Raw genomic sequence first — 26,751 nt, 5'->3', positions numbered from 1 at the left:
AGTTCTCAAGGTAGGTGAGAATGTGAAGTTGAGGTTACGATCAAATTGGTCATGAATTTATTGAATAGTGGACCAGGTTTGAACGGCTGAGTGCTCCTAATTCATATGTTCATATCCATACTCAAGTACTTGATACACTGGCAAGCCTGTCTCAGAGCCTCTAATCGCCATCATAGAACATAGAAGAATCAAGCTCCAATTTAATACAGGACCTCAATTCCATGGCAACACTTGTGACTTAGCCCTGATGGCCAATGGGCCAGCTTCCATTGCAGTACACATCTGATTGCTGAGGTGAGCGCTCAGACTGAGTTCATGAACTTCCTACTTGTTGTCAATTAGCCTGGTGTCATGCTTCTGTAGTAGCCACTGTTCAAAATGACATGCAGACTCTTACAGTATGCTAGCTATTTGTGCTTCAATATATTACTAGGATTACAGAGGTACCACACTGGAGGAATGCTGGGGGCTTTGCAGTGCCACTCCACCACCCACCCCAGACTGTTGCTGCCCATATCGAAGGGATATAGTCTGAAGCTTTGATCTCAATACCTGGGAACCTGGAGGGTATCCTGCAAAGCCACCTACCTCCCCCATTAAAATACCGCTGCCTTCCACCAGCCATGTTGCAGCCAAGGGGCTAGGACGGCACAGCAGAACGAGGGTAACGGCACACCAGGCAGTCTTTCAAGAAAAGAAGAAAAAATGAATAATGAAGTATTATTGGAAGTGTTACTTTGATAGCTTTGTCACAAGGAGACCACCAACCTACAAAGCAGGAGGCCACTCCACCATTGGCAAAATATTGGCAGCTCTGTAAATTGTCTCTTAAAAGGGTCTCAATGTATGCAAATTGTCCTCCTACCTTCATGGAACAGGCAACTGATTCATCTTACAGGAGACCCTTTAGAAAGTTTCCCAGTGGCAGGACTGCATTGGAGAGCCATCCCAGTGCAGCTCCCACATTTTTAATGCCTTCCCAACCTCACCATCCCCATGTCCCAGATAGCAAGCTGCCCATTTACCCTCAATTTCACATTTATTTACTGAGTTGGCTGCTTTGCCAAAGTTTCCTTATATCTGCTGGCCCTTGAAATGCCTCTATTTGAAGACTAAACTTAAAACTAAGGCATTCACAAAGCTGATGGAGTGTAAATTGTAACAGTCAGTTAACATGAGATTTTTGGAGAATGAAGGACATTTCATGTTTCCCATCACTAACATCCTTCACTTGGATGAGCACAAAGTTAATTAAAAATGTACATTTCAAAAAAAAAGTCTTTTATCGCCAAACGCTACTGCTCAATTTTAAAACATTGATTCAATGCCACAGAGCCATATTGAGTTGCTCTTCCACAATCTATTAAACTTGAGAACTGCACCTTCACATACAGTGCAAGATTCTGCTATATTTTATGAAGATACAAAGTCAAAATAACTTACCTTGGCATTTGAAAAGCATTTTCAGTTGCTTGGAATATGACTGTGGGTGTTCTGATACCATCACATCCGTAACAAGCTGCGACTGACAAGGCTCACTTCCTTACTGATTTCTTTGCATATGGTATCTGGATTGAGTTTACTCATTGTACTGTGTGATCAGTTTTGCAAAACTCACAAGAAATTAATGGGTGTCAAGCGGACATGCTTGAGGAGGTTGAGGTCCAATTATTTCTCACTAGAAGTGGATTCAGTGTAAGACTGTGACAGAAAGGAGTGACTTTTTTTTCACAAAATTGAGTATAATCTGCAGCTGAACATTAGATTCAATAAGATTATGCATTTTATGTAACACAGCCCGAATCAATGCTATATATTATTAAATGAGAAAGAGTTTTTATATGTCCCAGTGTAAAAATGGTTAACACGCGAATTAGGGACACCACGGTGGCACAGCGGTTAGCTCTGCTGCGTCACAGCATCAGGGACCCGGGTTCAATTCTGGCCTCAGGTCACTGTCTATGTGGAGTTTGCACATTCTCCCCATGTCTGTGTGGGTTTCCTCCAGATGCTCCAGCTCCCTCTCACGGTCCAAAGGTGTGCAGGTTAGGCTAATTGCTAAACTGACCCTCGAGTCAGTGGATTAACCAGGTAAATAAGTGCGGTTATGGAAATAGGGCCTGGATGGGATTGTGGTTGGTGCAGACTCAATGAACCGAAAGGCCAACTTCTGCAGTGTTGGGATTCTATGATATGAAAAAGCATACATGATCACCACAGTCAGAAAATTTGCTAATACAATCACAGTGAACATACACAGTAGCCATACTCATCAATTGCACTTTGAATATTCTTTAATGAAGGACATAGCAAAATGGCAATGTTAATGAACTATGAATTCAGAGACCTGGACAAATACCGCAGAGATGTGAGTTCAAATCCCACCAAGGCAACTGAAGGAATTGCAATTCAAGTAATAAATATGGAATAAAGTGCCAGTCTCATCAATGATCATCACTGAAATATCTTAAAATTCCATCTGGTTCACTAATGTTCTTCAGGTTTTTACCTGATGGTCCATATGTGACTCCAGATTAACGGCCATGTGGTCGACTGCCCTCTGAAATGGCCGACCAGTTGTCTTAAACCACTACAGAAAGCTCAAATTAGCAGTTCAAGATTATCTTCTTAAGGGAATTGGGGATGGTCAACAGGTTCTGGCCTTGCCAGGGATGGCCAAATCCCAAGAATGAAAAAAGAAATGGCACGCTGTACCCTGAGTAAAATCTGCCTGAGTCATCATCTCATGGAGGTCAGTGTGAGAGAACCCATTTTCAGTCTTTAAATTTATATTTAAATATTACAAAGTATGGAGGTTTCTGGTGCAACATGGTGGAGGTGATGGTCAAGTGGTACTAATGCTAGACTATTAATCCTGACACTCAGCTGATGTTCTGGGGACCTGGGTTCGAATCCTGCCACAGCAGATGATGGAATTTGAATTCAATAAAAAATATCTGGAATTAAGAATCTACTGATGACCTTGAAACCATTGTTGATTGTTGGAAAAACCTAACTGGTTCACTAATTAGGGAAGGAAATCTGTCATCCTTACTGGTCTGGTCTACATGTGACTCCTGAGCCACTGCAATGTGGTTAACTCTGAAATGCCCTCTGAAATGGAGGGCAGTTAGGGATGGGCAATAAATGCTAGCCCATCCAGTGATGCTGTCATCCCATAAATAAATAAAAGAGATATTGACTAACAGTTGCCCCCATGCCCTGGCTCCAATTTTGATCATGGCTAGCATTCTTTAGAGCATTTCATGGAATTAGTTTTCAACTTAGTTGGGAGGAAGTGGAAAAGATTTATTTTGCCAGTTTGACATATTTACTTTGGCTGAATGAAACTCAGACAATATTGAAGGAATCTGTGATCACAACTGCTCCACCCTCCAGGCTGATGTACTTATGGTCAAGGATAGCGTGTGAAACTAAAGGCTTGCAGATGCAGCAATCAGAACTGCAGCTTATAAAAATTCTGATAATATTGCCAAAACACAAACAATATCCCTTATCCAAGTATATGAGCCATGAAGCAACATTGGTTCTTTAGAGAAAATAATTACTGAAATGATTTAAAATCAAATGGTTGGAAAAGAAAATTTGCACATCCCAGTTGTCAGTGAGCCTCCTGAGTGACATTCCCTTTGTGAATCTTTCCAGCTTAAACAATAATCATATTCTCTGTCCTATACAAAAATATACTGCATCTGTCCTGGAGATGCCTCTCGCCCATAATAGCACTTCCTTAATTACTGCAAATGGATCTGTGAATGCAATGATTCCTTACAAATTGTATGAAGCAGAATGAGCCAAATCCATCCATTAAAAGGTAAATTATTTCAACAGCGATGAAACACAAAACACACCAAAATCTAACAGAAACGACTTGTATTTATATCCTGGCTTCAATGTAGTAAAATATCCCAAAGGCATTTCATAGAAACAGAATCAAAAAGATTTGACATTGAGTCACACAGGAGATACTGAGACAGATTATCAACAGCTTGGCCAAAGAGGCAGATTTTAAGGAGTGCCTTAAAGGGGGAAAGAATGGTAAGGAGGTGGCAAATTTAGGAAGGGAATTCCAAGGCTTAGGGGCTTGGCAGCTGAAAGTTGCCAGTAGTAGAGTGATCAAAATGGGTGATGCACAAGAGGCCAGAATCAAAGCACAGATTTCTTAGAGGTTTGAGTTAAAATTCTGTCCTTTAGTAACTAAAACAAAATCAGGATAGGGATAGGGCCGTGAAAGGATGCCCCACATAAACTCACTGGAAATGACAAGGAAATGGCAATGGCAGAAATATTGAATCATTTGCTTTGCCGGGGAGATTAGCACATTGAAAATGGTATTAGAAGGTTAGAAAAAGATAGTAATATAGAAGGATGGAATATTTGATCAATTAGTCGAAGTTCAAAGGGATGGATTACATCTCATTTGACTAAAAGATAATAGAATCTGGTGCAACGCCTGTGGCTTCAACAGAGGTACGACAGAATGTTCAGATTACCATTCTGACTGCTAAGATGACCAAAATCCTCTGGGTTTTATGAGGGCATTGTCAAAGTCTGTTTTATGCGTCTATGAGGGCACTGTCAAAGACTGCTCCACCTGCATTAGGAAGAAATCCCACAACACCAGTTTAAAGTCCAAACACGTTTATTTGTAGCAAAAGCCGCAAACTTTTGGGACAGCCTGTCCCTTCGTCAGATGGCTGGGAGTTCTGGGAACTGACGAAGGGACAAGCTGTCCCAAAAGTTTGCGGCTTTTGCTACAAATAAACCTGTTTGGACTTTAAACTGGTGTTATGGGATTTCTTTCTGTTTTACCCCAGTCCAACGCCGGCATCTCCACATCATGACGACCTGGATCAGGATGTGGATGTGCAGGGGCAGAACTGCTTATCGGAATAGGAGGCAGCATGTGGAGTTTTGAACAGAGAGAGGCATTATGTGAGAAATGAAAGTGCTTTAAGCTAAGTCTTCACTTCCATGTTCCCTTTCACTATCTTCCCTTTCATTGTCAACCTGCATATCCTTGCCAGCAATGAGTTGGAGAGTACTCTGCTGCAGATGAACAACCAAGGCAAGGAATTCATGAACCTGTTTGGTTTTGGTTTGGTTATTCAGCAGTTGGAATCTCCTCTCTACCAATGACCAGGTACACAGAGACTCAATTGACCTGCAGCTGCTAGTTGCTATACACTCCAGATTCTTCATCTTTTCCCTCATGTTCGGTGATCTCTCCTCATGCAATGAGGGAAGCCAGGGACCTATGAATGGAGATAATGGCATTTGTTTTAAAGATAAATGTTGGGCATTTTTGATGGTGGCTTTGAGAAAGAGGCATGACATTTGTTAAGGGTGCAAATGAGTGTCAGTGGTCGATGGACAGCTGGGAATATGAGTAAAGTAGACACAGATGGATGTGTACAGTTCAAGGTAAATTGTTATGAGGAGTGATGTTCTGGACTAGGCTTTAAAAGGCAGAGTGACCATGTAATCAAATATGCCATTGCACTCACATTTCCTGCCCCAGTTATGTCATTAAACTGAATTAATGAACAAGGCACCACACTGCTGTTGTTGACCACATATGGAATTGATAGTGATGCCTCTTTTCTCATCGACGGGTTTTTTTCAGAAGGGAAGAGTACCCCGCTGTGATCCTTCAGCAACACATCATGAAGGATTCACTAAAATAAAGCACAGTCTTTCTACATTTGGACTCCATTCTGCTACTTTCTTCTCCATCAAATTGCATGTTTGGAGTATTGCATTAAAAACCCGAAATTGCCTTCTGTGGGTCACCATCATACCTACTCACACAAATTCTTAATCGGAGATGTTATGGTAATAAAGTGGCTGGATTAAAAAACCCGTGAAAGATGAACTATATGTTGCTAACCATTCCCACTCAAAGGACTCTATTTTACCATTTTGATTCTAAATGCTGGCAGACTTGAAACCGGGATCTTTCAGATCTGACTTTTAGATCCATTCTCAGGCACCCCCATATGCACTCTGCCTGCAAAAATATCAGCAATTCCGAACTGCACTGTAAAAGTCCGTGGGTGGAGCTTAACGCGCCTGAAACCTTGCAGTTCCAATCAGTGCCTTCAACCGCGCATGCACAGGCAAAATATGATAGAATTCCGCTCCCTGCCACATCGCTTCAACCGGATAATGCCTCCCCCTGGCCCCCACAAACACTGCCCCACCTCCCCAACATTACTGATCCCTTTATCCCCCCACCCTGCTGCCACCCAGGCTGATCGCAGGTCCCTCCCCCCTTTCCCCCTCACTGATCTCAGCTAGAGTGGCAGTGGATTACCCCCTCCCCCCTACTGATCTCAGTAGAGTGGCAGCAGACACCCCCCTTCCCCCCTATTGATCTCAGGCAGAGTGGCAGCAGACACCCCCTCCCATCTACTGATCTCAGTAGAGTGGCAGCAGACACCTCCTCCCGTCTACTGATCTCAGTGGAGTGGCGGCAGACACCCCCCTTCCCCGCTATTGATCTCAGGCAGAGTGGCAGCAGACACCCCCCTTCCCCGCTATTGATCTCAGGCAGAGTGGCAGCAGACACCCCCCTTCCCCGCTATTGATCTCAGGCAGAGTGGCAGCAGACACCCCCCTTCCCCGCTATTGATCTCAGGCAGAGTGGCAGCAGACACCCCCTCCCGTCTACTGAACTCAGGCAGAGTGGCAGCAGACACCCCCGTTCCCTCGTACTGATCTCAGACAGAGTGGCAGCAGACACTCCCCTTCCCCCCTATTGATCTCAGGCAGAGTGGCAGCAGACACTCCCCTTCCCCCCTATTGATCTCAGGCAGAGTGGCAGCAGACACCCCCTCCCATCTACTGATCTCAGGCAGAGTGGCAGCAGACACTCCCCTTCCCCCCTATCGATCTAAGGCAGAGTGGCAGCAGACATCCCCGTTCCCTCGTACTGATCTCAGGCAGAGTGGCAGCAGACGCCCCCGTTCCCCCCTGCTGATCTCAGGCAGAGTGGCAGCAGACACCCCCGTTCCCCCCTATTGATCTCAGGCAGAGTGGCAGCAGACACCCCCTCCCATCTACTGATCTCAGGCAGAGTGGCAGCAGACACCCCCCTTCCCCCCTACTGATCTCAGGCAGAGTGGCAGCAGACACCCCCTCCCATCTACTGATCTCAGGCAGAGTGGCAGCAGACACCCCCCTTCCCCCCTACTGATCTCAGTAGAGTGGCAGCAGACACCCCCGTTCCTCCCTACTGAACTCAGGCAGAGTGGCAGCAGACACCCCCGTTCCCTCGTACTGATCTCAGGCAGAGTGGCAGCAGACACCCCCTCCCGTCTACTGATCTCAGGCAGAGTGGCAGCAGACACCCCCCTTCCCCGCTATTGATCTCAGGCAGCATGGCAGCAGACACCCCCCTTCCCTCGTACTGATCTCAGGCAGAGTGGCAGCAGACATCCCCGTTCCCCCCTATTGATCTCAGGCAGAGTGGCAGCAGACACCCCCTCCCGTCTACTGATCTCAGGCAGAGTGGCAGCAGACACTCCCCTTCCCCCCTATTGATCTCAGGCAGAGTGGCAGCAGACACCCCCGTTCCCCCCTATTGATCTCAGGCAGAGTGGCAGCAGACGCCCCCGTTCCCCCCTGCTGATCTCAGGCAGAGTAGAGTGGCAGCAGACACCCACCTTCCCCGCTATTGATCTCAGGCAGAGTGGCAGCAGACACCCCCGTTCCCTCGTACTGATCTCAGGCAGAGTGGCAGCAGACACCCACCTTCCCCGCTATTGATCTCAGGCAGAATGGCAGCGGACCCTTCCTTCACCACTCAGTGATCTCAGGCAGAGTGGCAATAGACCTCTCAGTTTCCCCCCGACTGATCACGGGCAGTATGGCTGCGGACACCTGTCCACCCCACTGATCTCAGGCAGAGTGGCAGCCGACCCCTCCTACCAATCTCAAGCAGACAGTTGTTGGATGCTGGGCAACTATCTCCTCACTAACTGGAGTGTCTGAATCAGACTTTTGTGGAGCATGTCTGTTTCATGCCGATTCTGGATGGGTGAACGCAGTGGTAAAAGGGGAAGAGTCAGTAAAGTTGGGTGAGCAGCCCATTAAGTCAATTTAAATGCATGCAAATGCTTTTAAATGGCTGCCACGCCCATTTTGGGCATGGTCCCGATTGTGGCCATTTTCAGGCCTCGGTAATTGGGAACTGGCATGGAGGCAGGTACAGATCGTGCTACTCGCCTCACGCCCAACTTCACCAAGTTTTCACGCCTGAAAATGGTCGCATTGCGATGGTAAAATCGCTCCAAAATATATAGCCCTATACTCACAAAATAAGCCTGAAATTTACTCTCAGTGACACCAGAAAACAAAAGCTTTATGAGTTTATGATATTTTCTGTTTACTATTTTAATGGAGCACTATAAACCTATAGGAGCTTTTCTGGCACACTGGCTAGCCTCTGAGCTAAAAACTTTTGGATTGAGTCCCACACCAAGGAGGTGTGTTCATAACACAGTCAAACAGGTTGACCTGTAAATCCTTCCAGACGCATCAAGAGGGCAATTGGGATGGGCAATAGTTGCTGGCCTAGCCAGCAATGCCCACATCCTTTGAAAGTATAACATAAACAACTTCTTCTATCTGCTCTACTGATCTATTAAAGACACACAAATTTAAACTGGTCAAATCACTTGTGTTATTACATGTGCCAATTTTTTAAAATTAACTTTGCACTAGATGTAAATGTTATGGCTGTATTTACTGATAGCTGTGTGTATATATCTCAATACCAGGCCTGGCTGGATTTCATTACTCAATGTGCTTGTTTATTTCATCAGTGTGATTCTTCATACATTTTTCATAACAAAATTTAATACTTAAATATTTTCTTGCATGAACCTGTTTAAAGATGTGCGAGACAGAGTTTATTCCTTTCTCCTGCTCTTGTTTCTGCACATCTGTTTTTTCTTAAAATGAATGCACAATACAAAATATGACCCACTGACATTTTGTGTACTTCACTGTAAACAAAGTCAGATTTTGTCTTGAGATCAAGGTCACAGAGGGTGCCAGAGATCTCGTTGCACATAAATGCAAGTGGGCATTTTTTCCATTCAGTTTGATGTTTACCTGTTAGTTAATTTACATCTTCATATATTCATTTGTTTTGTTTGAAAGACAGATAAAGTGTAGGGGAATTCCTTCAGCATGCTTTGCTTACTCTTCTATATAATTTCTAACATTCAAATAAATATCTTCTGCCCTGAAGGAGGCAACAGTGTTTCTGTCTCACATTCTCCATCAATAATCTGGCTCCTTCATGTGCTCTGGTGCTCCCCATACGATAGTATTCACTGCTGCCAGAATGATGATAAGCCAGAAAACATTAGTGATGGTTGAGTGTCTTTAGGTCAGTGCCAAGCCCCAATTTCATGTCTATTCATCAAAACCACTTACTTGTGGCATCTTGCCTTTCAAACCTCAGTCACCAAAAGAAAATGGGAAATTTCAAAGATGTTACAGCATTAGAAGAGAATGGCAACACGTATTTTAGGACTTGGCTAAGAAGAAAATCTGAAAGGCTTTGTAGTAGCAGCCAAACTGGAAGGAGGAGGTGGCTCTACATCTCACTCGATCTCTTTAGGGCAGCACAGTGGCAAGCACTTTTATCTCACAGTGCCATGGACCCGGGTTCAATTTCAGCCTTGGGTGACTGTGTGGAGCTTGGACATTCTCCCGTGTCTGTGTGGGTTTCCTCTGGTGCTGTGGTTTCTTCCCACACTCCACAGATGTGCAGGTTAGGTTGACTGGCCATGCTAAATTGGCCTTTAGTGTCAGGAGAATTAGCAGGGTAAATACATGGATGCAGCTGGGGCCTGTGTGGGATTGTTATCGGTGTAGGCTCGATAGACCGGATGGCCTCCTTCTCCACTGTAGGGAATCTATGATCCTGTTACTCAGGGCTTTCCTGCTACAGTCCATAGGACTACCAGGAGGTGTCCTATTCTTCTCAAAAAGGCATGGAGGCCACTTACGTAGCAACTGCTGTGTCCAGATGAAGTACTACCTAACTCATTACATAATTTGGGGCTTTCTTGAACTTTATGGTTCAGCTTGGCAGTCATTTTGGGAGAAAAAGCAGTTCTCTTCCCTAAGAAGCTTTGGTGAATTTGGACTAAATTTACTCCTGGCCTCTTCAAAGAATGACTATTGACCACAATTATCTTACTATGGCAACAGCATTAAAATCAATATTACAATGTAGTCATTGGAAGAGAGCAAAGAAAGATAATAAGATCAATGGGTTTCATTACTAGGTTAAATGGTTAAGCAATTTGTTCAGTAAAATTTCCTGGCCTGAGTTTTTCTGCTTGAGGTAAAGTCTTGGCAGTCCATCTCCTCCAGCTTTGACCTATTTTCCTGCATTGGGATTAATCAGACGTGCACAAGAGGCTGCCAGTGGGATTGCCACTGTTAGGAGATAGCACATCCTAAAACCCCCCTCTCCCTGGTCACTGGACCAAACAGAAATCTCTGGCAGTACTGCAGTAGTGATGAGATTGTATCCTTCAGCAGACAAGCTCCAGGGACTTCACAGAAGAAAAACAGATCATAATAAAACTCCTACACTCTGTTGGCATATTTACTCTAACTTCTTTGTCTATTGCCACCAGATGCCAGCCCCAGAAAATAACTGTGTGTATGGCAAAGAGCAAGGATATCCACGAGCCCACCTCCCGCAGTTGTTAGCATGTTGAAATTCAGGCAGGATTATTGAGGACAATTCCCTCAATGTCACTGAATTGAAATCACAAACCATAATCTATTGCATGAAACTGGCCAGCACAATTCTGAATCATTCACCACCGAAGTCTAAGAACTGCGGATTCATTTTCAGTGAATTGATCGTAATAAGTTGTTTGTGGGGAGTTTAATCAAGGAAGGCAGTGAAACGCACAAATTGAGTAAAGGTTTTTATACAGATTCCTTGTTGTAAGCAATATATCATATCAAACCCTTGGGTCCTTGAAGACTATTGGAGCAGATTAGAAATAAAGAGTGAATTGTGGATGACTGAAATGTTTGAAGAACCCATACACAGCATACTGCTTCTAAATATTCTGGGATGTGAGCCAATTCAGGGAGTAGTGGAATAACATTTTGCCTTCTTACAGTCTGACCTTATTCTACATACATTCACCAACTAGTACTAGTCTTTCTTTCAGCACAGACTAAACTTTTACTCCTTAGCCACAAGTACCTATTTCACTTGGCTGAGAAATAAATTTCAAAGCTGCTTTTTTCTTACTAAAATTGGCAGGAATCTTCCAGCTAAGCTTTGCCTCACATCCAACAGTTACTGGGAAAATCTCTCCATTTACAGTGCACGACAACTGCTGAGCACTCAACAACTTCATCATTTCACTGAATCAGAGTTGCATTGACTGCAGCTGAACATGTTTGGCAAGTATAAAGATACAATTGACTAAATTAATATCATTCCTGTTCGCATTCTTGACCTGGAAGAGCAAGTAGTTTGACGATTCCACCAATTTGAGACTGCACTAGTTTTGAAAAAAAAGAAAAGAATTCAATCAGAAAACTTCCACCTTTAATGTATATCCATTCTCTTGTGCTCTGTCAATGCACTTCCATAGTCTGATAACAAAGGGCAATTTTGAAAGACAGGACTTGTCCTCATCCTGGCTGCTGACCTTTTTATTGCTCTGCTGTCTGACAGCCAAGTGAATTGATAACAGGGTAGATTCTGAATGCCTCCCTCCTAATTTTAGCCTGTAAGCTAAACCTTTGTAAAGGAGGGTCATTGTCCATCCTCGTCTCTCTCCCAAAGAAAATGAGATTGACTAACATCAGGCAGGATTTTTCACATAACGTGCCTTGTGTTTCATTGTGGTGGAGGCATCCTGCCATTGGTCTGTGGTGGGATTTTCTGGTCCCGTCATTGTCAAGAGGATTTCCTGTTGAATGCACGATTCACCACCAGGAAACCTATTTGCAGGACCAGAAGATCCCCCGGTGTGAACAGCCGGAAAATGCCAGCCTTTGGCTTTGACTGGCAGGATAGGATTCAGCCCCTCTAGAAGAACGAGTTTATATGTCAGAAGGCAACCTTTGGGTGGCATAGTGGCATGGTGGTTAGCAGTGCTGCCTCACAGCACCAGGGGCCCAGGTTCAGTTCCAGTCTTGAATGTGGAGTTTGCACAGTCTCCGAGTCTGCAAGGGTCTTCTCCGGGTGACTCTCACAGTCCAAAGATGTGCAGATTAAGTGGAATGCCGTACTAAATCTCCCCTTGGGGTCCCAAGATGGGCAGCTGAGGTGGATTGTAAATAATCAGACAGGGGATTGGGCCCAATATGGGTGCTCTTTCGGAGGGTCAGTGCACACTCGATGGGCCAAATGATCTCTTCTGCATGGAAGGGATTCTGCGAACATTCTATTCAATGAACCTTAAACATAAAAAATGGTATTCAAAGAATTAAGCTTTCAGTGCAACACTGGCCGGGATTTTGCAGCTGTGCTCGCTGCAGGCAAATGGTGACTTGGATGCAAAATGCTGCAAGAAGCCAAAAGCCAGGATCTCACAGGCAACATCTCATGCCGTGAGCACCCCTACACCATGTCATTGATATAATCAGATGTCTACCCAGGAAGGCCGGGAATCTCATTTAAATACATTATTGTCCCATTCACGGGCTTTCCCACTGTATTGTCCCCTCACTTTGGGAGGTCACGTTGACACGTTGGCACACGGATAAGCACAACTCCCACTGGGGACGGCGACATGCACGGACAGTACCTTGGCCTTCCGAGGGGACGGCTTCCTTTGCTAAGCTGCCTGGGAGGGGTGTATCCGTGGTGGGGTGGGGTTTCCCTGTATGCACAAGGGACGGCCTTATGCGTGGGGGACAGTCTCCAGGTGCATGGTTGGTTCTAATTTTATTGAGAATGCTGAAGATCGGGGCACCCTTTGTTGATAGCCTTTTCAGTCCCCGTCCCACCAGCTTGACAGCGTGGGACACACCTCTAGAATTTTTAAATTCTAAGTGCTGGACAATACGGCAAGAAAAGCTGGCTGTGTAGCCACAGTGCCACACACCACTTGTCAAACTAGTTCCAGCAATTAGAAGAAAAAATGGAAAAGAAAAATTTTCACCCACTGGAACTTAAAGCTATGACTAACTCATATATTGACATCATTAGAGTACAGACCAGAAACCCCAAGGTATATTAGACCTTGACTATTTGTTATTTTTGGCATTAGTATGAAGATTCAAGTGTGATTCTATTGGCAAACTAGGGAGCTTTTTATCAAAACTAACTTTATTTAATACAGTTAAACTATAACAAATGATTCAGCTTATCATTTAACATTTGAACATAACATGATGCAATTCTTAACTGCTAATTCATCTCTATTAGTTCTATTTCAAGCAATATTTCTCTCACAGACTTAAAACCATCCTTCAAAATCAGTTTGCAAACAACATAAGCTTACGTGCTTTAACTTGTTAACAGCCCTAGAGCTTTTTAAATACCGTTGGAGAGAGAGAGAGAGAGAGACCTTTTAAGAGAGAGAGAGAGAGAGAGAGAGACACCTCTTTTAAACAGCTCTGGTCAGCAACTGCTCTTGAATTAAAAAATGAAACTAAAGCAATGTCTTTCCTGCAAGGTGAGCTCCTCCCATTAATCACATGACTCTGTTAATCAATCGAATCAAAATCCTACTCTGAAGCCCCAAGGAAAACCTAAGTAAACACAAATGCATTACCTTTGTTGAAATAAATGCATCCTTAACTAAAATCAATCATTATCCTGCAGTCTCAACTTGAGCTGCCTGCTGCCCAGATAATTCGGCATGATATAAAACAGAGCTGGCATTCAAAGGTATCCCTTAGAAGAAACATGATAAAAATACACATCTCAAAGGCACAGTATTATCACAACATATTCTGTGGATAATTCAACATCCTCAGTCTTTATGTAAATTTTAATATTGTTTAAGCAAAATGTAGCAGGTGAGCTTATCCACAATGTGAGGTTCTCACACTGGTAATAGGAATAAATAGGGTGTTTTTAAAAATGTGTGGAATTGTGAAATGTTAATGTTCAGAGAGCCTTGGGTATACACATACAAGGACCACAAAAAGTTAGCAAATATTCAGGAAGGTATATGGCAAGGTGGCCATTATTGTAAGAAGATTGAAGTACAGGAATAAGAAAGTCTAACTTCAATTGTAGAGGCTTTGCTGAGGCCATACCTCCAGCTCTGTGTACAGTTTTGGTCTCCATTTCTAAGAAAGGATATATTTGCAAAGTGCTGCAGTGAAGATTCACAAATTTGGTTGTCCTTTGATGAGAGCCTGAGTAGATTGGGCCTGCAGTCTCTGGTGTTTAGTAAAATGAGAGATGATCTCTTTGAAATATACAGGGTGGAATCTTCCTGGAATTGTCTGTCCCAGAGGGCTGTGGATGCTCAGTTGCTGAGTATATTTAATACTGAGAATTTTTAATTTCAAGGGCTAGATTTTGTGGCCGCCTGAGGGTGAGAAAGTAGGTTTGTAGAGCTGTAAAATAGCTATACACTGATCACGTGCCTGCCACAGGCTCATCCGCCTTCTTGCACTGTGATCTTACAAGTGGAGAAGGGAGTTATCATGTGAGCTACCTGGCCATAGCCCAATGGAGGGTCTTGAGTTGGTAGTTGATGTCCACATGTCCACTTAAAGGCCTGATCCCACCACAATCATATTTAGTGGGTGACAGGAAAGGTCTGTGCCCAATATGCATGCAACCTGACAGATTTGTCAGCCAGAAGACTGGGCAGTGAAGGGCACTTGAGATCTGCTTCCCGTAAGAAATCTGACAACACCACATCATGACCTGCTTCCTGCCAGCTGGCCCTAGTGAGGTTCCATGCTAACCTCGAATCTGGGGTATCTACATTTGCTCCTCCTTCCAGGCCTCTGGCAATGTCAGCTGCTCCTGGTGGAGCTGCTGATACCACAGAGCTGCAGGCTCCAATTGCTCTCTGAGTTTAGACTCCCGACTGGAGAATGGCAGGAGTTTTGCTACATAAAACCTAAAGGCCCGGACATTTCCACTGGAGCACAGGGAGCAACTCTGAGTGTAGAATCCAGCTCATGGATTACTGGAGTGGATGGGAAGTGGAGCTGAGGTGAAAAGTCAGACATGACATTATTGAATTTCCATATGGTCTATTCCTGCTATTGTTTCTTATAACTTTGTGTTCTCAGTCTTTCTTTTACTGAAAGTGTAAACAAGGGTAACATAGTAGATGTAATTTAGATAGATTACCAAAAGGCCTTTGACATGGTGCCAAATAATAAATTATTGAGTGAAATTAAAACACAGGAAGCAGGGAATAAGGGTAACTATTCCAAGGGTAACTATTCAAAGTTGCATAAGATAGGAAATAGTTACCACAAGGATCAATGCTGGGAGCACTTGAGTTCACAATGTATATTAATGATGTAGATGTTAGAATTAAAGCATCATTTCTAAATCAGCAGATGATGTCAAATCCAGAGAGGTCAGTCAATAGGAATGGGGCCTGCAACAAATTACAGCTATACTAGTAAATTTGTGGAAAGGGCATATTGGGAGATGGATTTCAACGCAGAGAACGCAGAGAAAGGTACTACCTTTTGATAAGAAAATAAGGAGGACACACTTTGTTTGTGAAATTATATTTTAATGGGGTGAAGGAGTAAAGGAATCTGGGTCTGGAATTTTCCAGCTGTTTTCGCTGGTGGAATCTTCTGGTCCTGACGCTGGCTAAAATGGGATACATAGAACAGGAAACCCCATTGACAGCAGTCGGGTTTTCCGCTCCACCCCGACTGAGCAACAGTGGGCTGTCTCCACCACTACAGGGGGTGTGGAAAATCCCACTCCAGGGGGGCACAAATTTTTAAATTCCTAAAAGTTGCGATGCAGAATAATAAAGCCAAAAAATACAAATACATCAGACACTAGGATTTATTTCCAGAGAAACTGCATTGAAAAGTAAAGAAACAATTTAAACTTGTTTCGTACCTTGGTAAGAGAACCTCTGGAGTATTGTCTAAATTTCAGTTCACCAAATTAGAAAGCGGATTCAATGATACTGGAAAGATTCTAAACAGACTTACAAAGAGGACTGAAGCGTGAGGTTATAATTTTCAGGAAAGGTTGAACACGCTACTTTTCTTTGTTTCTTGCAAAGTAAAAGCTAAGGGTCCTGATTACTGTTTAAAGATATCAAAGCTTATGACAGAGCAGTGATTCCACCCATGAGAGGAACAACACTATAGACTCCAAATGTAAGATCGTCACTAAATAAAATCAGAGTGGTGAGAACTTGCTACCAAAGAGATTTGTTATGGCAAACAGTATAGACACACTTAAGAGAAGACTGAATGAGCATATGAAGGAATAAATAAGTATGTTAACATTGTTAGATGAAATAGAACCTTATGAAGCATAAATACTGGCATTGACTGGGTCAGGCCAAATGTCCTGTTTCTTCATATTCTATATATTACGTATATTCTTTGTATTCCTAAGTAGTTCTATGTAAATCTATAGCCTTCTGTATAACTGACTGGCAGGTATCTAAATAAATGCTGTTATTGATGGTGCCAGTCAATTTGGAGTTAATTTTTATGCTTTGTGAAAAACATTTGCATTACTCAAACAGGAAGAATTCTTCACTTACCTTTGATACTCTATTGGCAACTTCCCTGCCAACAGTCAAGCCTTGCACAAAGGCCCGAGCTGCAACGAAAGCCCTTGTCACCTGTATCTTCAGCTTCCGAGGCACATCTCCAAATGGCTTGAGTTGGTCGGTGTATTTGCTGATGCATTCGAGGTAGTCCTCTGTAAAATGATACTGAGGGTTTACTAGCTGGAAAATACGTTCCAGTAAACGGGCCCAGAAATCATTGAGCATCTCTTCCAGGTTTACGTTGCCACCTGTGTAGTATCGCTTCAATTCTGTGAACAGATCCTGGAACACTTCTGAATTCTGCATGTACAACTGGCCGTAAGTCCGAATAAACATGTCATTCAAAGACTTCTCAGAATTTTCCAACAATTCTCGGAAGAATTCTGTAAGAATAAAAAGCAGAATTGAAGGAATTATATTAAAGTAATACATAGATTTGTCACTCTCAATCAAATATCAATGATAGAGCAATTAATCATGCTCATACACATAAGATACTACAGGAAAAGATATTTGGATCTAATACTAAATACAAGAGCAAACCCCATGGGCACCAACTGAAAAATGCTAGTTTCATTCAATATCATATTTAATACATCACCTAAATTACATCATTGATATGTGAATCGTAACATTTAAACATTCAAAAACATAGAAAAACAGTGCAGAAGAGGCCTTTCAGCCCATCGAGTCTGGACCGACATATCCCGAGTACTCATCCAGGTACATTTTAAGGAATGTGAGGAAACCCATCTCTACCACCCTCTTAGGCAGCACATCCCAGACCATCACCATCCCCTGGGTAAAATAGTTTTTCCTTGCATCTCTGCAAAACCTCCTGCCCCTCAACTTGAACCTGTGCCCTTTCGTAACTGGCCCTTCAACCAAGAGCTGCTCCTTATCCATCTGTCCATGTCTCTCAAACTTGTACACCTCAATCAGGTCTCCCCTTCGTCTTCTCTGCTCCAATGAAAACAACCCAAGTCTACCAAACCTCTTTTCATAACTTGTATGTTCCATTCCAGGCAGCAGCCTGGTGAATCTCCTCTGCACCCCTTCCAGTGCAATCACATCCTCCCAACAATGCAGTGATCAGAACTGCACACAGTACTCTAGCTGTGGCCTCACCAAGGTTTCATACAACTCCAACATGATCTCCCTGCTTTTGTAATCTATCCCTCAATTGATAAAGGCAAGTGTTCCACATGCCTTTTTCACCACCCAACTGACATGCCTTTCTACCTTCAAAAATCCATGGACAAACACGCCAAGGTCCCTTTGTTCCATAGAACGTCCTAGTATCATGCTGTTCCTTGTCAAAGTATTCCTTTAAAATGTATTACCTCACACTTTTCAGAGTTAAATTTATATCTGCCTTTTAGCTGTCCATTCGACCATCCCGTCTATATCTTCTCGTAGCCCAAGACTGTGTGGAGTTTGCACATTCTCCTCGTGTCTGCGTGCGTTTCCTCCGGGTGCTCCGGTTTCCTCCCACAGTCCAAAGATATGTGGGTTAGGTTGATTGGCCATGTTAAAAAATTTGCCCGTTAGTGTCCTGGGATGTTTAGGTTCGCGGGATTAGTGGGTAAATGTGTAGGGGTATGGGGATAGGGCCTGGGTAGGATTGTGGTCGGTGCAGACTCGATGGGCCAAAGGGCCTGTTTTTGCACTGTAGGGTTCTATGTTCTATGTTCTAAGACACTCAACCTCACTGTTAACCACCTGGCCAATCTTTGTACCATTCACAAACTTACTAATCTTACCCCTCAAATAGTCATCTATGTAATTTATATAAATGATGAATAATAGGGACCCAGCACAGATCCCTGTGGTACACCATTTCAAGTCACTAACGCAGCCTCTACCAACACTCTCTGTCTCCTACACCTGTGCCAATTTTGAATCCACTTCATCAAATTACCCTGCATCTCATGTGCATTTGCCTTATTTATAAGTTCCTCTTGCGGGATCTTTTCAAAGGCTTTGCTGAAATCCATATAAACTACATCACTGCACTACCCTCATCTACACATATGGTCAACTCATCAAAAAATTCAATCAAATTTGTGAGGAATGGCCTCCCTCTGATGAACCAATGCTGACTTGGCATGAATTTTTTTTAGGAATTTTTTTATCATCTGTTGTGAAGCAGGATGTGGTTGCAGTCTAAGAATGTAACGATATCCACCATTTATCATTACAACATTCATTGAGCCTATTAGTTTCCATATAAGTTACTTAAGATATAAAAGTGATGGAATAGGGGCTCGTAATCAATGCATGGCCACAATTTTAAGCTGCCCCATTGGCAGATTTTTAGGCAGGGAGAGTCTGAAATTGAAGGGACGGGAATGTTTCTGGATTCCTACCTGCCCTGATCACACAGCAATTTTACACTGGAATAGGCAAGATCTCGGATGGGGAGCCCAATCAGATTTGTTGGCAATTCTGTCAGATTGGACTTCCTGTCGAGTGAGGGCAGAAGACATGCCTGCAGCCATTTAATGCTCATTCGAATGTGAAATTCCTACGGGGTACTCGGAGTTGGGGCAGGATGTGTTCCCTGTGGCAATGGGGACCCATCATCCAAAAAATTCCATGGTGTCAGTGAGGGGTCTATCTGGACTAATTTACTGATGCTATTTTATATATTTGCTCAAGGTGATACAACAGCAGAGTGCACCCAAATTCAGATATAATGAAGACAAATGTACCAAGAAGACAAGGATAAGAACACAGAATATCTATGATAAAATTGTACATTAATCAAAACAAATAAAATTGTTAATCTCTTTCTAAATCATTTGCTGCAAAATATAATGAGTGGCAGGTTGCTGTGACAGATCTTATGATAACTTTTCATCCAACAGTTTGCATGAGTGTTGACATCATTGCAGTCGACTCTTGTTGTGTTGTTTTCAAGATCAAACTCTGTTCTTTCCTGCCACAGGGAGGATTCTCCGGCTTCCCTGCCATGTATTTCCTGTGGTGGGAGGTGGTGCGCCATTGGCCGGCAGCGGGATCTTCTCTTCCGCTACTGACAATGGGATGTCCAATTGACTCCACTGCATGCTGCCAGGAAACCTGGGGCAGGAGTGCACCATTGGCAGTACCAGATGATTCCACCAGCACACTCTTGGTTGCATCTCCTCTGGATAGAATCATGTAGGGTAAAAGTGACATTGGATGCAGTTAGTTTCTCAGAATGGGCTGTCAAAAGATGAGCAACCAGAGTCACATTTTTCAAAGCGATGTTCAGCTATCTGTGCCGAGTGCTGATTCAGCTGGTTAAATTGTAATAATCTGGTAGATCCCTGAATCACTGCCTTCAGTTTGCCTCAGATAAAGCCTGGTCCTTCTCACACACCTCCAAACTTTGTGTAGGAAGTTCTTCCAGGATATTTAAAATATAGGAAATTTTCATCATCCAACTGTCATGATCTCACTGAGAGATAACACATTGGATGGAATCCTGTTTTTTTTATCTGCTCCATTGAGAAGGATTCAGAAATAGCCAGCTCATCTGCACTGACAAAGTGCTGACACCCGTAAGAAATGACAGGTTAGTTTCAAGGTTACGAGAATTAAAACCGAACATAAATTTTCAATCTAGATGGGTAAATAGCTGCCAGTTTAGAGATCAGAAGGTATTCCTTCCATGTTGACAGACAACATTTGAAACTCCCTTGCATCCAGCTGAGTAATCCTATTTTGGGTGAACAAGTGTCAATACTTGCGTTTTCTTTAATTTTACTATTCACCAAATAAGCAAGGCTGGCCAAGATTAATTTTAAATATTTAGATAATCAGAATATGTCTGGACTAGTGACAAAGGGAACACACATAACAGTATAATAATTTATATAACTGATACAATATTTGCTGAGAGTGTAATTTTCCTCCAGTGTCTCACATTCGATTCAGCTATCATTAGACTAAAAGTTAAAATTAAAACAAACTCCAGCTTGTGGAATCAATTCTTGGATAAGACATCCAAAGGTAAATTGTCAACTTTAAGGCATCAGTGGGTTATGTGTCAAATCAGATTGTCCACCCATTATACAAGTTATCCGATTTTCATTTAATGGAAATGAAAGGCAGTTTGCACAAGAGCTGGATGACTTGCTCTGCCAGGTTATTGTCCAGCAGTCAAGACATTGGTTACCTCCCTTAAAAAGGTTTATTAGCCAGCCACCATCAGATCGAACTTCACCGTCATTAGCAACACCAAGGCAAGTGGTTACTACTGGGGTGGCTGGGAGATCACAAAGATGGAGGGCGAAGTACAAAGTTTAAAATTCCCTTCCAGATGGTCCACTGGGACTGAAGAAGTGGTTTCCCTCCTATGGCCCCTCTTTCTTTTAAAAATTTTACTTTATACTTAAAGTTACAAAGCCAATGTTCAGAATGGACCAGATTAAACCCAAATCCATTCCTTGCTTGCTCCAAAAACCAAATCCAAAATTCAATTGAATTCAATTCAAGGTCCCCAAAAAAGGGACAAACAAGATCCAAACTGACAAGATGAAGCATTGCACCCCACTTTGGACTTGATCTGAAGCTTGATCCTAGCCAAAAGGCCAAGAAGGATTCTGCAGCTCTAAATCCCCTCTCCCTGTAGCTGCATCATCTCCAAAGGCCGAGAAGGGTGGCACTGCCACACAGCACGGCTCTGTTAGCAGACAGGGGCCAGCCAGGTTTAGGTATTCCTAAGGACACCCACGGAAGTCATCACAGACAACAGGGCGTGACAGACAGCAGGCAGCCTCCATCTTTGCTGTGGACGTTGGTGATGCACCAAGACAGCAGCAGGGTTAGAAAAGTCAATACACTCCAGCTGCACAGTGAGAGAATGAGAATTAATCACTTATATGTAATATTCACCTCTGTAAATAAACTCTCATTAATTTCACCCTTTCTACAGCTCCTTGTTACGATGAGCTTTGTTCCTGTCACTCTGAAGTGAAAAACTGATTCCTGTACAAGATATAGGCAGAATGCTCAGTCCAGGGCTTTCTACCTGTGCTTTCTGCAGCCTTTCCAGCACCTTGATGGCATTCCTTCACAGTGACTGAACACATCAATCATGCCTATTTCTCTGAGGGAATGAAGTTGTCAGTCGCTATTAAAAACTGGCATCATCCATTCCAGACATTCTCCCTGTGTGCCGTCTGCAACTTTGAGGTGTGGCTGCCTCCCCTATCCAATTAGCTTCTGCCTCTGGTGACACTGAACCTTAGAGGTCAGCTTACAAAGGATGCCATTGGATCTGCTGAGGTAAAACATTTTCCACTGCTTCAACACAATATAATCCTAGTCATTGAAAGAAAATGAGCTGCCATCAGCCAGACAGGAGTCAGACATCTACAGAGCCTCTGTGAGGATCAATGCACTGTCCTCACTGCAAGTCATCATCACGCTCCTGCAGTGCTGGGACAATGGACAACCATTGCAGCTCCATGTGCATTACCACAGGGAGTGTGTGCTTCCATCAGTCAGATGGGAGATTTATGCCAAGAAGAAGCTGCACTTGTAGACCTGCCTGCAAACATACCTCCCCGCTTCCCCATAGACATGGAGTTCCATAGATGCTGCACCTGTTTGAGTGCACTCATCTCCAATGGGTTTCCCTGGAAGTTTTGCTCGCTGGATACACACTCTTAAAACCAATCATACATCGTGCCATTCTGACATCATGCCGCTGTGGAAGTTTAGTTTGACGTGGGCAATGATTCCAGCACGAGTCTGATAATGATATGCTAATGTATTATCGTGACATTCCTGGCATCAAACAGCAGGAAGGGCAGCCAGCCACTGCTGGGAGATGAGTGATCGTGTCCTGTATTTACGTCACTGGGAAACACATCTGAGACAATCTCACGATATTTTCACTCCCGTCACCAGACTTGCCTATCGTGGGGTGGGGAGAGACAGAGTCAGAGAGAGAGGGAGAGATCCCAGCAAGGTGTAACCCTCATGTATTTATGATTTCAAGAGTAACAGGCAGGTATTTGAGTTGGCAGAACCAATTTGTAATTGGAGTTGTTGCTTACATATAAATTGCATTAATTAAGGATGCATTATAACAGTGACTATGTTGAGATTTTCTGGTTCCCACCAATGGCACACACTGCTGCAGGTAGAATGGTAACATTTTCCAGTCCCATCATGTCAATGTTTGCTGCTGCTGGCAGGGCCAAAATATCCTGCTCTAAATTTCAAAAGTAGGCCTTTGACTTTAGAACATGGTGGGCCCTCCCACGGTTAGAAATCCTGCTATATAAATGCAAGTTGGCTTTTTAGTTTGCTCCAAAATGAAAGCATTTGCATTAAAGTAATGGAGATTGACATGGTTTGGGTTCACCGTCTCATGGGGCAAAACATCTCTAGTGTCAGACCTGCACTGAAAAGTGCTCAAGGATTTCTTGGATCCCTGTGTATTTTTAAACTTACACAATGTTGTTTTAAACATTTAGAAAGTGCAGACGCTTCTGGATGCATTTCCAAATATTTCAAATGGAGCTGTCATTGAATCATAGAACCCCTACAGTGTAGAAAGAGACCATTTGGTCCATTAAACCTTTACCGGCAACAATCTTAGCCAGGCCCTATCCCCAAAACCCCATGTATTTATCTGCTATTCTCCTAAGGGGCTAAAACACTAAGGGATTAAGACAGTATGGGGCAATTTAACATGGCCAATCAACCTAACCTCTTTGGACAGTGGGAGGAAACTGCAGCACCTGGAGGAAACCAATGCAGACATGGGGAGGATGTGCAAACTGTACACACTGACAGTCACCCAAGGCTGGACTCGAACACAGGTTCCTGGCGCTGTGAGGCAGCAGTGCTAACCACTGTTCCACTTGCTATCCTGGGGGAGTTGCGTGTGTCAGTAAGCTTATCTGCAAAAAGTTGTTGCCTAAGCAAGAGAATTCTTATTAGCAGTAATTGTTGGCAAAATCTTGGTACTATCACCTTGTTTTATTGAAAATGGCACATTAATTACTCTCATCTTTTACTAACTCATCGTGTGGCTTCTGTCCTGTGACAGGATTACTTCTGGGTGATTAATGATGTGAACTGCAAGGACATTCCAAATCAATAAAGCTAAACATTACCCAATGCTTTTAGACTTTAATGTTATTGAAACAAGAGAGGAGGAAAATTTCTACCCACCTCAAGCAAGTCCTTTGGAGGAGCTTTTTCTTACTTAAGTGGCTTTTAATACTTCTTCTCCCTGGCATAGAGTCACATCCCTGCTCTGTCTGCTTATTGCTGTGAGATTGAATTTGGGTGGTCAATATGGCTGGAGATTTAGTCCACAATCAGTAAGGATAGGCAACAACACCTACTCCACAATTATTCTCAACACTAGTGCCATATAAGGCTGTGTCCTCAGCACTTTATATACTCCTTATACACCTATGACTGCATGGCCAATTCCGCTCCAACTCCATTTTCAAGTTCGCCAATGACTGTAGTGGTTCGGACCTCAAACAATGATGAGACACAGTACAGGAAAGAGATAGAAAATCTGGTGATATGGTTTGATGACAAAAATCTCTCCCTCAAGGCTAATAAAATGAAGGAAACCGTTATCGACTTCAGGAAGCATAATGGAGGACACGCTCCTGTCTACGTCACCGGTAGTGAAATGAAAATGATCAAGAACTTCAAGTTTCTAGGTGTCCAGACCACCAAGAACCTATCCTGGTGCCTCCACTCTGATGCTATAGCTATGAAAGCCTACCAGTGCTTCTACTTACTTAGAAGGCTAAGGAAATTTGTCTGCTATGGCTCTCACCAACTTTTACAGATGCAGCATAGAAAGCATTCTTTCTGATTGTATCACAGCTTGGTATGGCTCCTGCTCTGACCAAGATCACAAGAAACTACAAAGAGTTGTGAACATAATCCAATCCATTACATAAACCAGCCTCCCATCAATTAACTTTGTCTACACTTCCTGCTGCCTCGGAGAAGTACCCAGCATAATCAAAGATGCCAAGCACCTGGACATGCTCTCTTTTATTTCCTTCCGTTGGGAAAAGGGTACGTAAAAGTTTGAGATCATGCACCAACCAACTCAAGAACATCTTCTTCCCTGCTGCCATCAGACTTTTGAATGGACTTACCATACATTAACCTGAGCTTACTGTACACCCTAGCTCTGACTGTAACATTACATTTTGCACTCTCGCCTTTCCTTCTCCCCTATGTACGCGACGAATGGTACATTCTGTCTGTTAACATGCAAGAAACAATATTTTCATTGCATCAAAATACATGTGACAATAACATTTAAGCAACAATAATAAATCAAGTCAGAAATCTAACCAATGTCCCATCATGAATTGCCCAATAATGCTTTTTTCAAGAGTGTAGAACTATACCAAGTGTTAGAAAGATAGAAACATGGACATTACAGCACAGTACAGGCCCTTCGGCCCTCAATGTTGTGCCGAGCTATGTCCAATCCCAAGACCAAGCCCAAGCCATCCCACTCCCTATAATTCCGGTGTGCTCCATGTACCTATCCAATAACCGCTTGAAGTGTCCTAAAGTGTCCAACTCCACTATCACAGCAGGCGGTGTATTCCACACCCCAACCATTCTCTGAGCGAAGAATCTACCTCAGACATCCCTCCTATATCTCCCACCATGAACCTTATAGTTATACCCCCTTGTAACAGCTACATCCATCCAAGGAAATAGTCTCTGCACGTCCACTCTATCAATTCCTCTCATCATTTTATAAGCCTCTATTAAGTCACCTCCCATCCTCCTCCACTTCAAGGAGAAAAGCCCCAGCTCCCTCAACCTTTCCTCATAAGGCCTACCCTCCAAACCAGGCAGAATCCTGGTAAATGTCCTCTGCACTCTCTCCAATGCTTCCACATCGTTCTTATAGTGAGGTGACCAGAACTGAACACAATATTCCAAATGTAGTCTCCCCAACGTCCGGTATAGTTGCAGCATAACCCCATGGCTCTTAAACTCAAACCCCCTATTAATAAACACTATAAGCCTTCTTCATGGCTCTACCCACTTGAGTGGCAACCTTCAGAGATCTGTGGATATGAACCCCAAGATCTCTCTGTACCTCCACATTCCTTAAAACCCTGCTGTTGACCCTGTAATCTGCATTCAAGTTTGTCCTACCAAAATGAATCATCTCACACTTATCAGGGTTAAACTCCATCCGCCACTTTTTGGCCCAGCTCTGCATCCTATCAATGTCTCTTTGCAGCCTGCAAGAGCCCTCCACCTCATCCACTATTCCACCAATCTTGGTGTCATCAGCAAATTTACTCACCCGCCCTTCAGTCCCCTCTTCCAAGTCATTGATAAAAATCACAAATAGCAGAGGATCCAGCATGGACCCCTGTGGTACATCGCTGGTAACTGGCCTCCAGTCTGAAAATTTTCTTTCCACCACCGCCCTCTGTCTTCTATGATACAGCCAGTTACTTATCCAATCAGCCAAATTTTCTTCTATCCCAAACATTTTTATCTTCTTCATGAGCCTACCACGGGGAACCTTATCAAACACCTTACTAAAATCCATGTATACAACCTTCATCCACACACTTTGTTACCTCCTCAAAGAATTCAATCAAATTTGTGAGGCAGGACTTACCTCTCACGAAACCATGCTGACTATCCAGGATTAAACTGTATCTTTCCAAATGGTCATAAATCCCATCTCTCGGGACCCCTTCCATTAACTTACCTACCACTGAAGTAAGACTAACTGGTTAGGGTCATTCCTATTTCCTTTCTTGAAGAGAGGAACAACATTCACCACTCTCCAGTCCTCTGGCACTTTCCCCATGGACAGCGAGGACCCAAAGATCAAAGCTAAAAGCTCCGCAATCTCATCCCTTGCCTCCCAAAGTATCCTTGGGATGTATCCCATCTGGCCCAGAGGACTTATCCACCCTCAGGTTTTTCAAAATTGCTAATACATCTTCCCTCAAAACATCAA

The 26,751-nt window shown here is 43.4% G+C and overlaps 1 protein-coding gene across 1 annotated transcript in view; it reads right to left on the bottom strand.

Moving 5' to 3' along the window:
- gpc6a (glypican 6a) overlaps window positions 1–26,751 on the bottom strand; it is a 980,820-nt gene that overhangs the window by 428,995 nt on the left and 525,074 nt on the right. The window contains exon 3 of the mRNA XM_080198144.1: window positions 16,752–17,143. Coding sequence (XP_080054270.1) covers window positions 16,752–17,143 — 392 coding nt within the window. The remainder of the gene's footprint in view (window positions 1–16,751; window positions 17,144–26,751) is intronic.

This window comes from Carcharhinus amblyrhynchos, chromosome 10, assembly GCF_965287045.1.
Source record: "Carcharhinus amblyrhynchos chromosome 10, sCarAmb.v2.hapA, whole genome shotgun sequence".
NCBI lineage: Eukaryota > Metazoa > Chordata > Chondrichthyes > Carcharhiniformes > Carcharhinidae > Carcharhinus > Carcharhinus amblyrhynchos.
The sequence above is the reverse complement of the archived record's forward strand: the minus strand, read 5'-3'. Positions and strand labels throughout refer to the sequence as shown.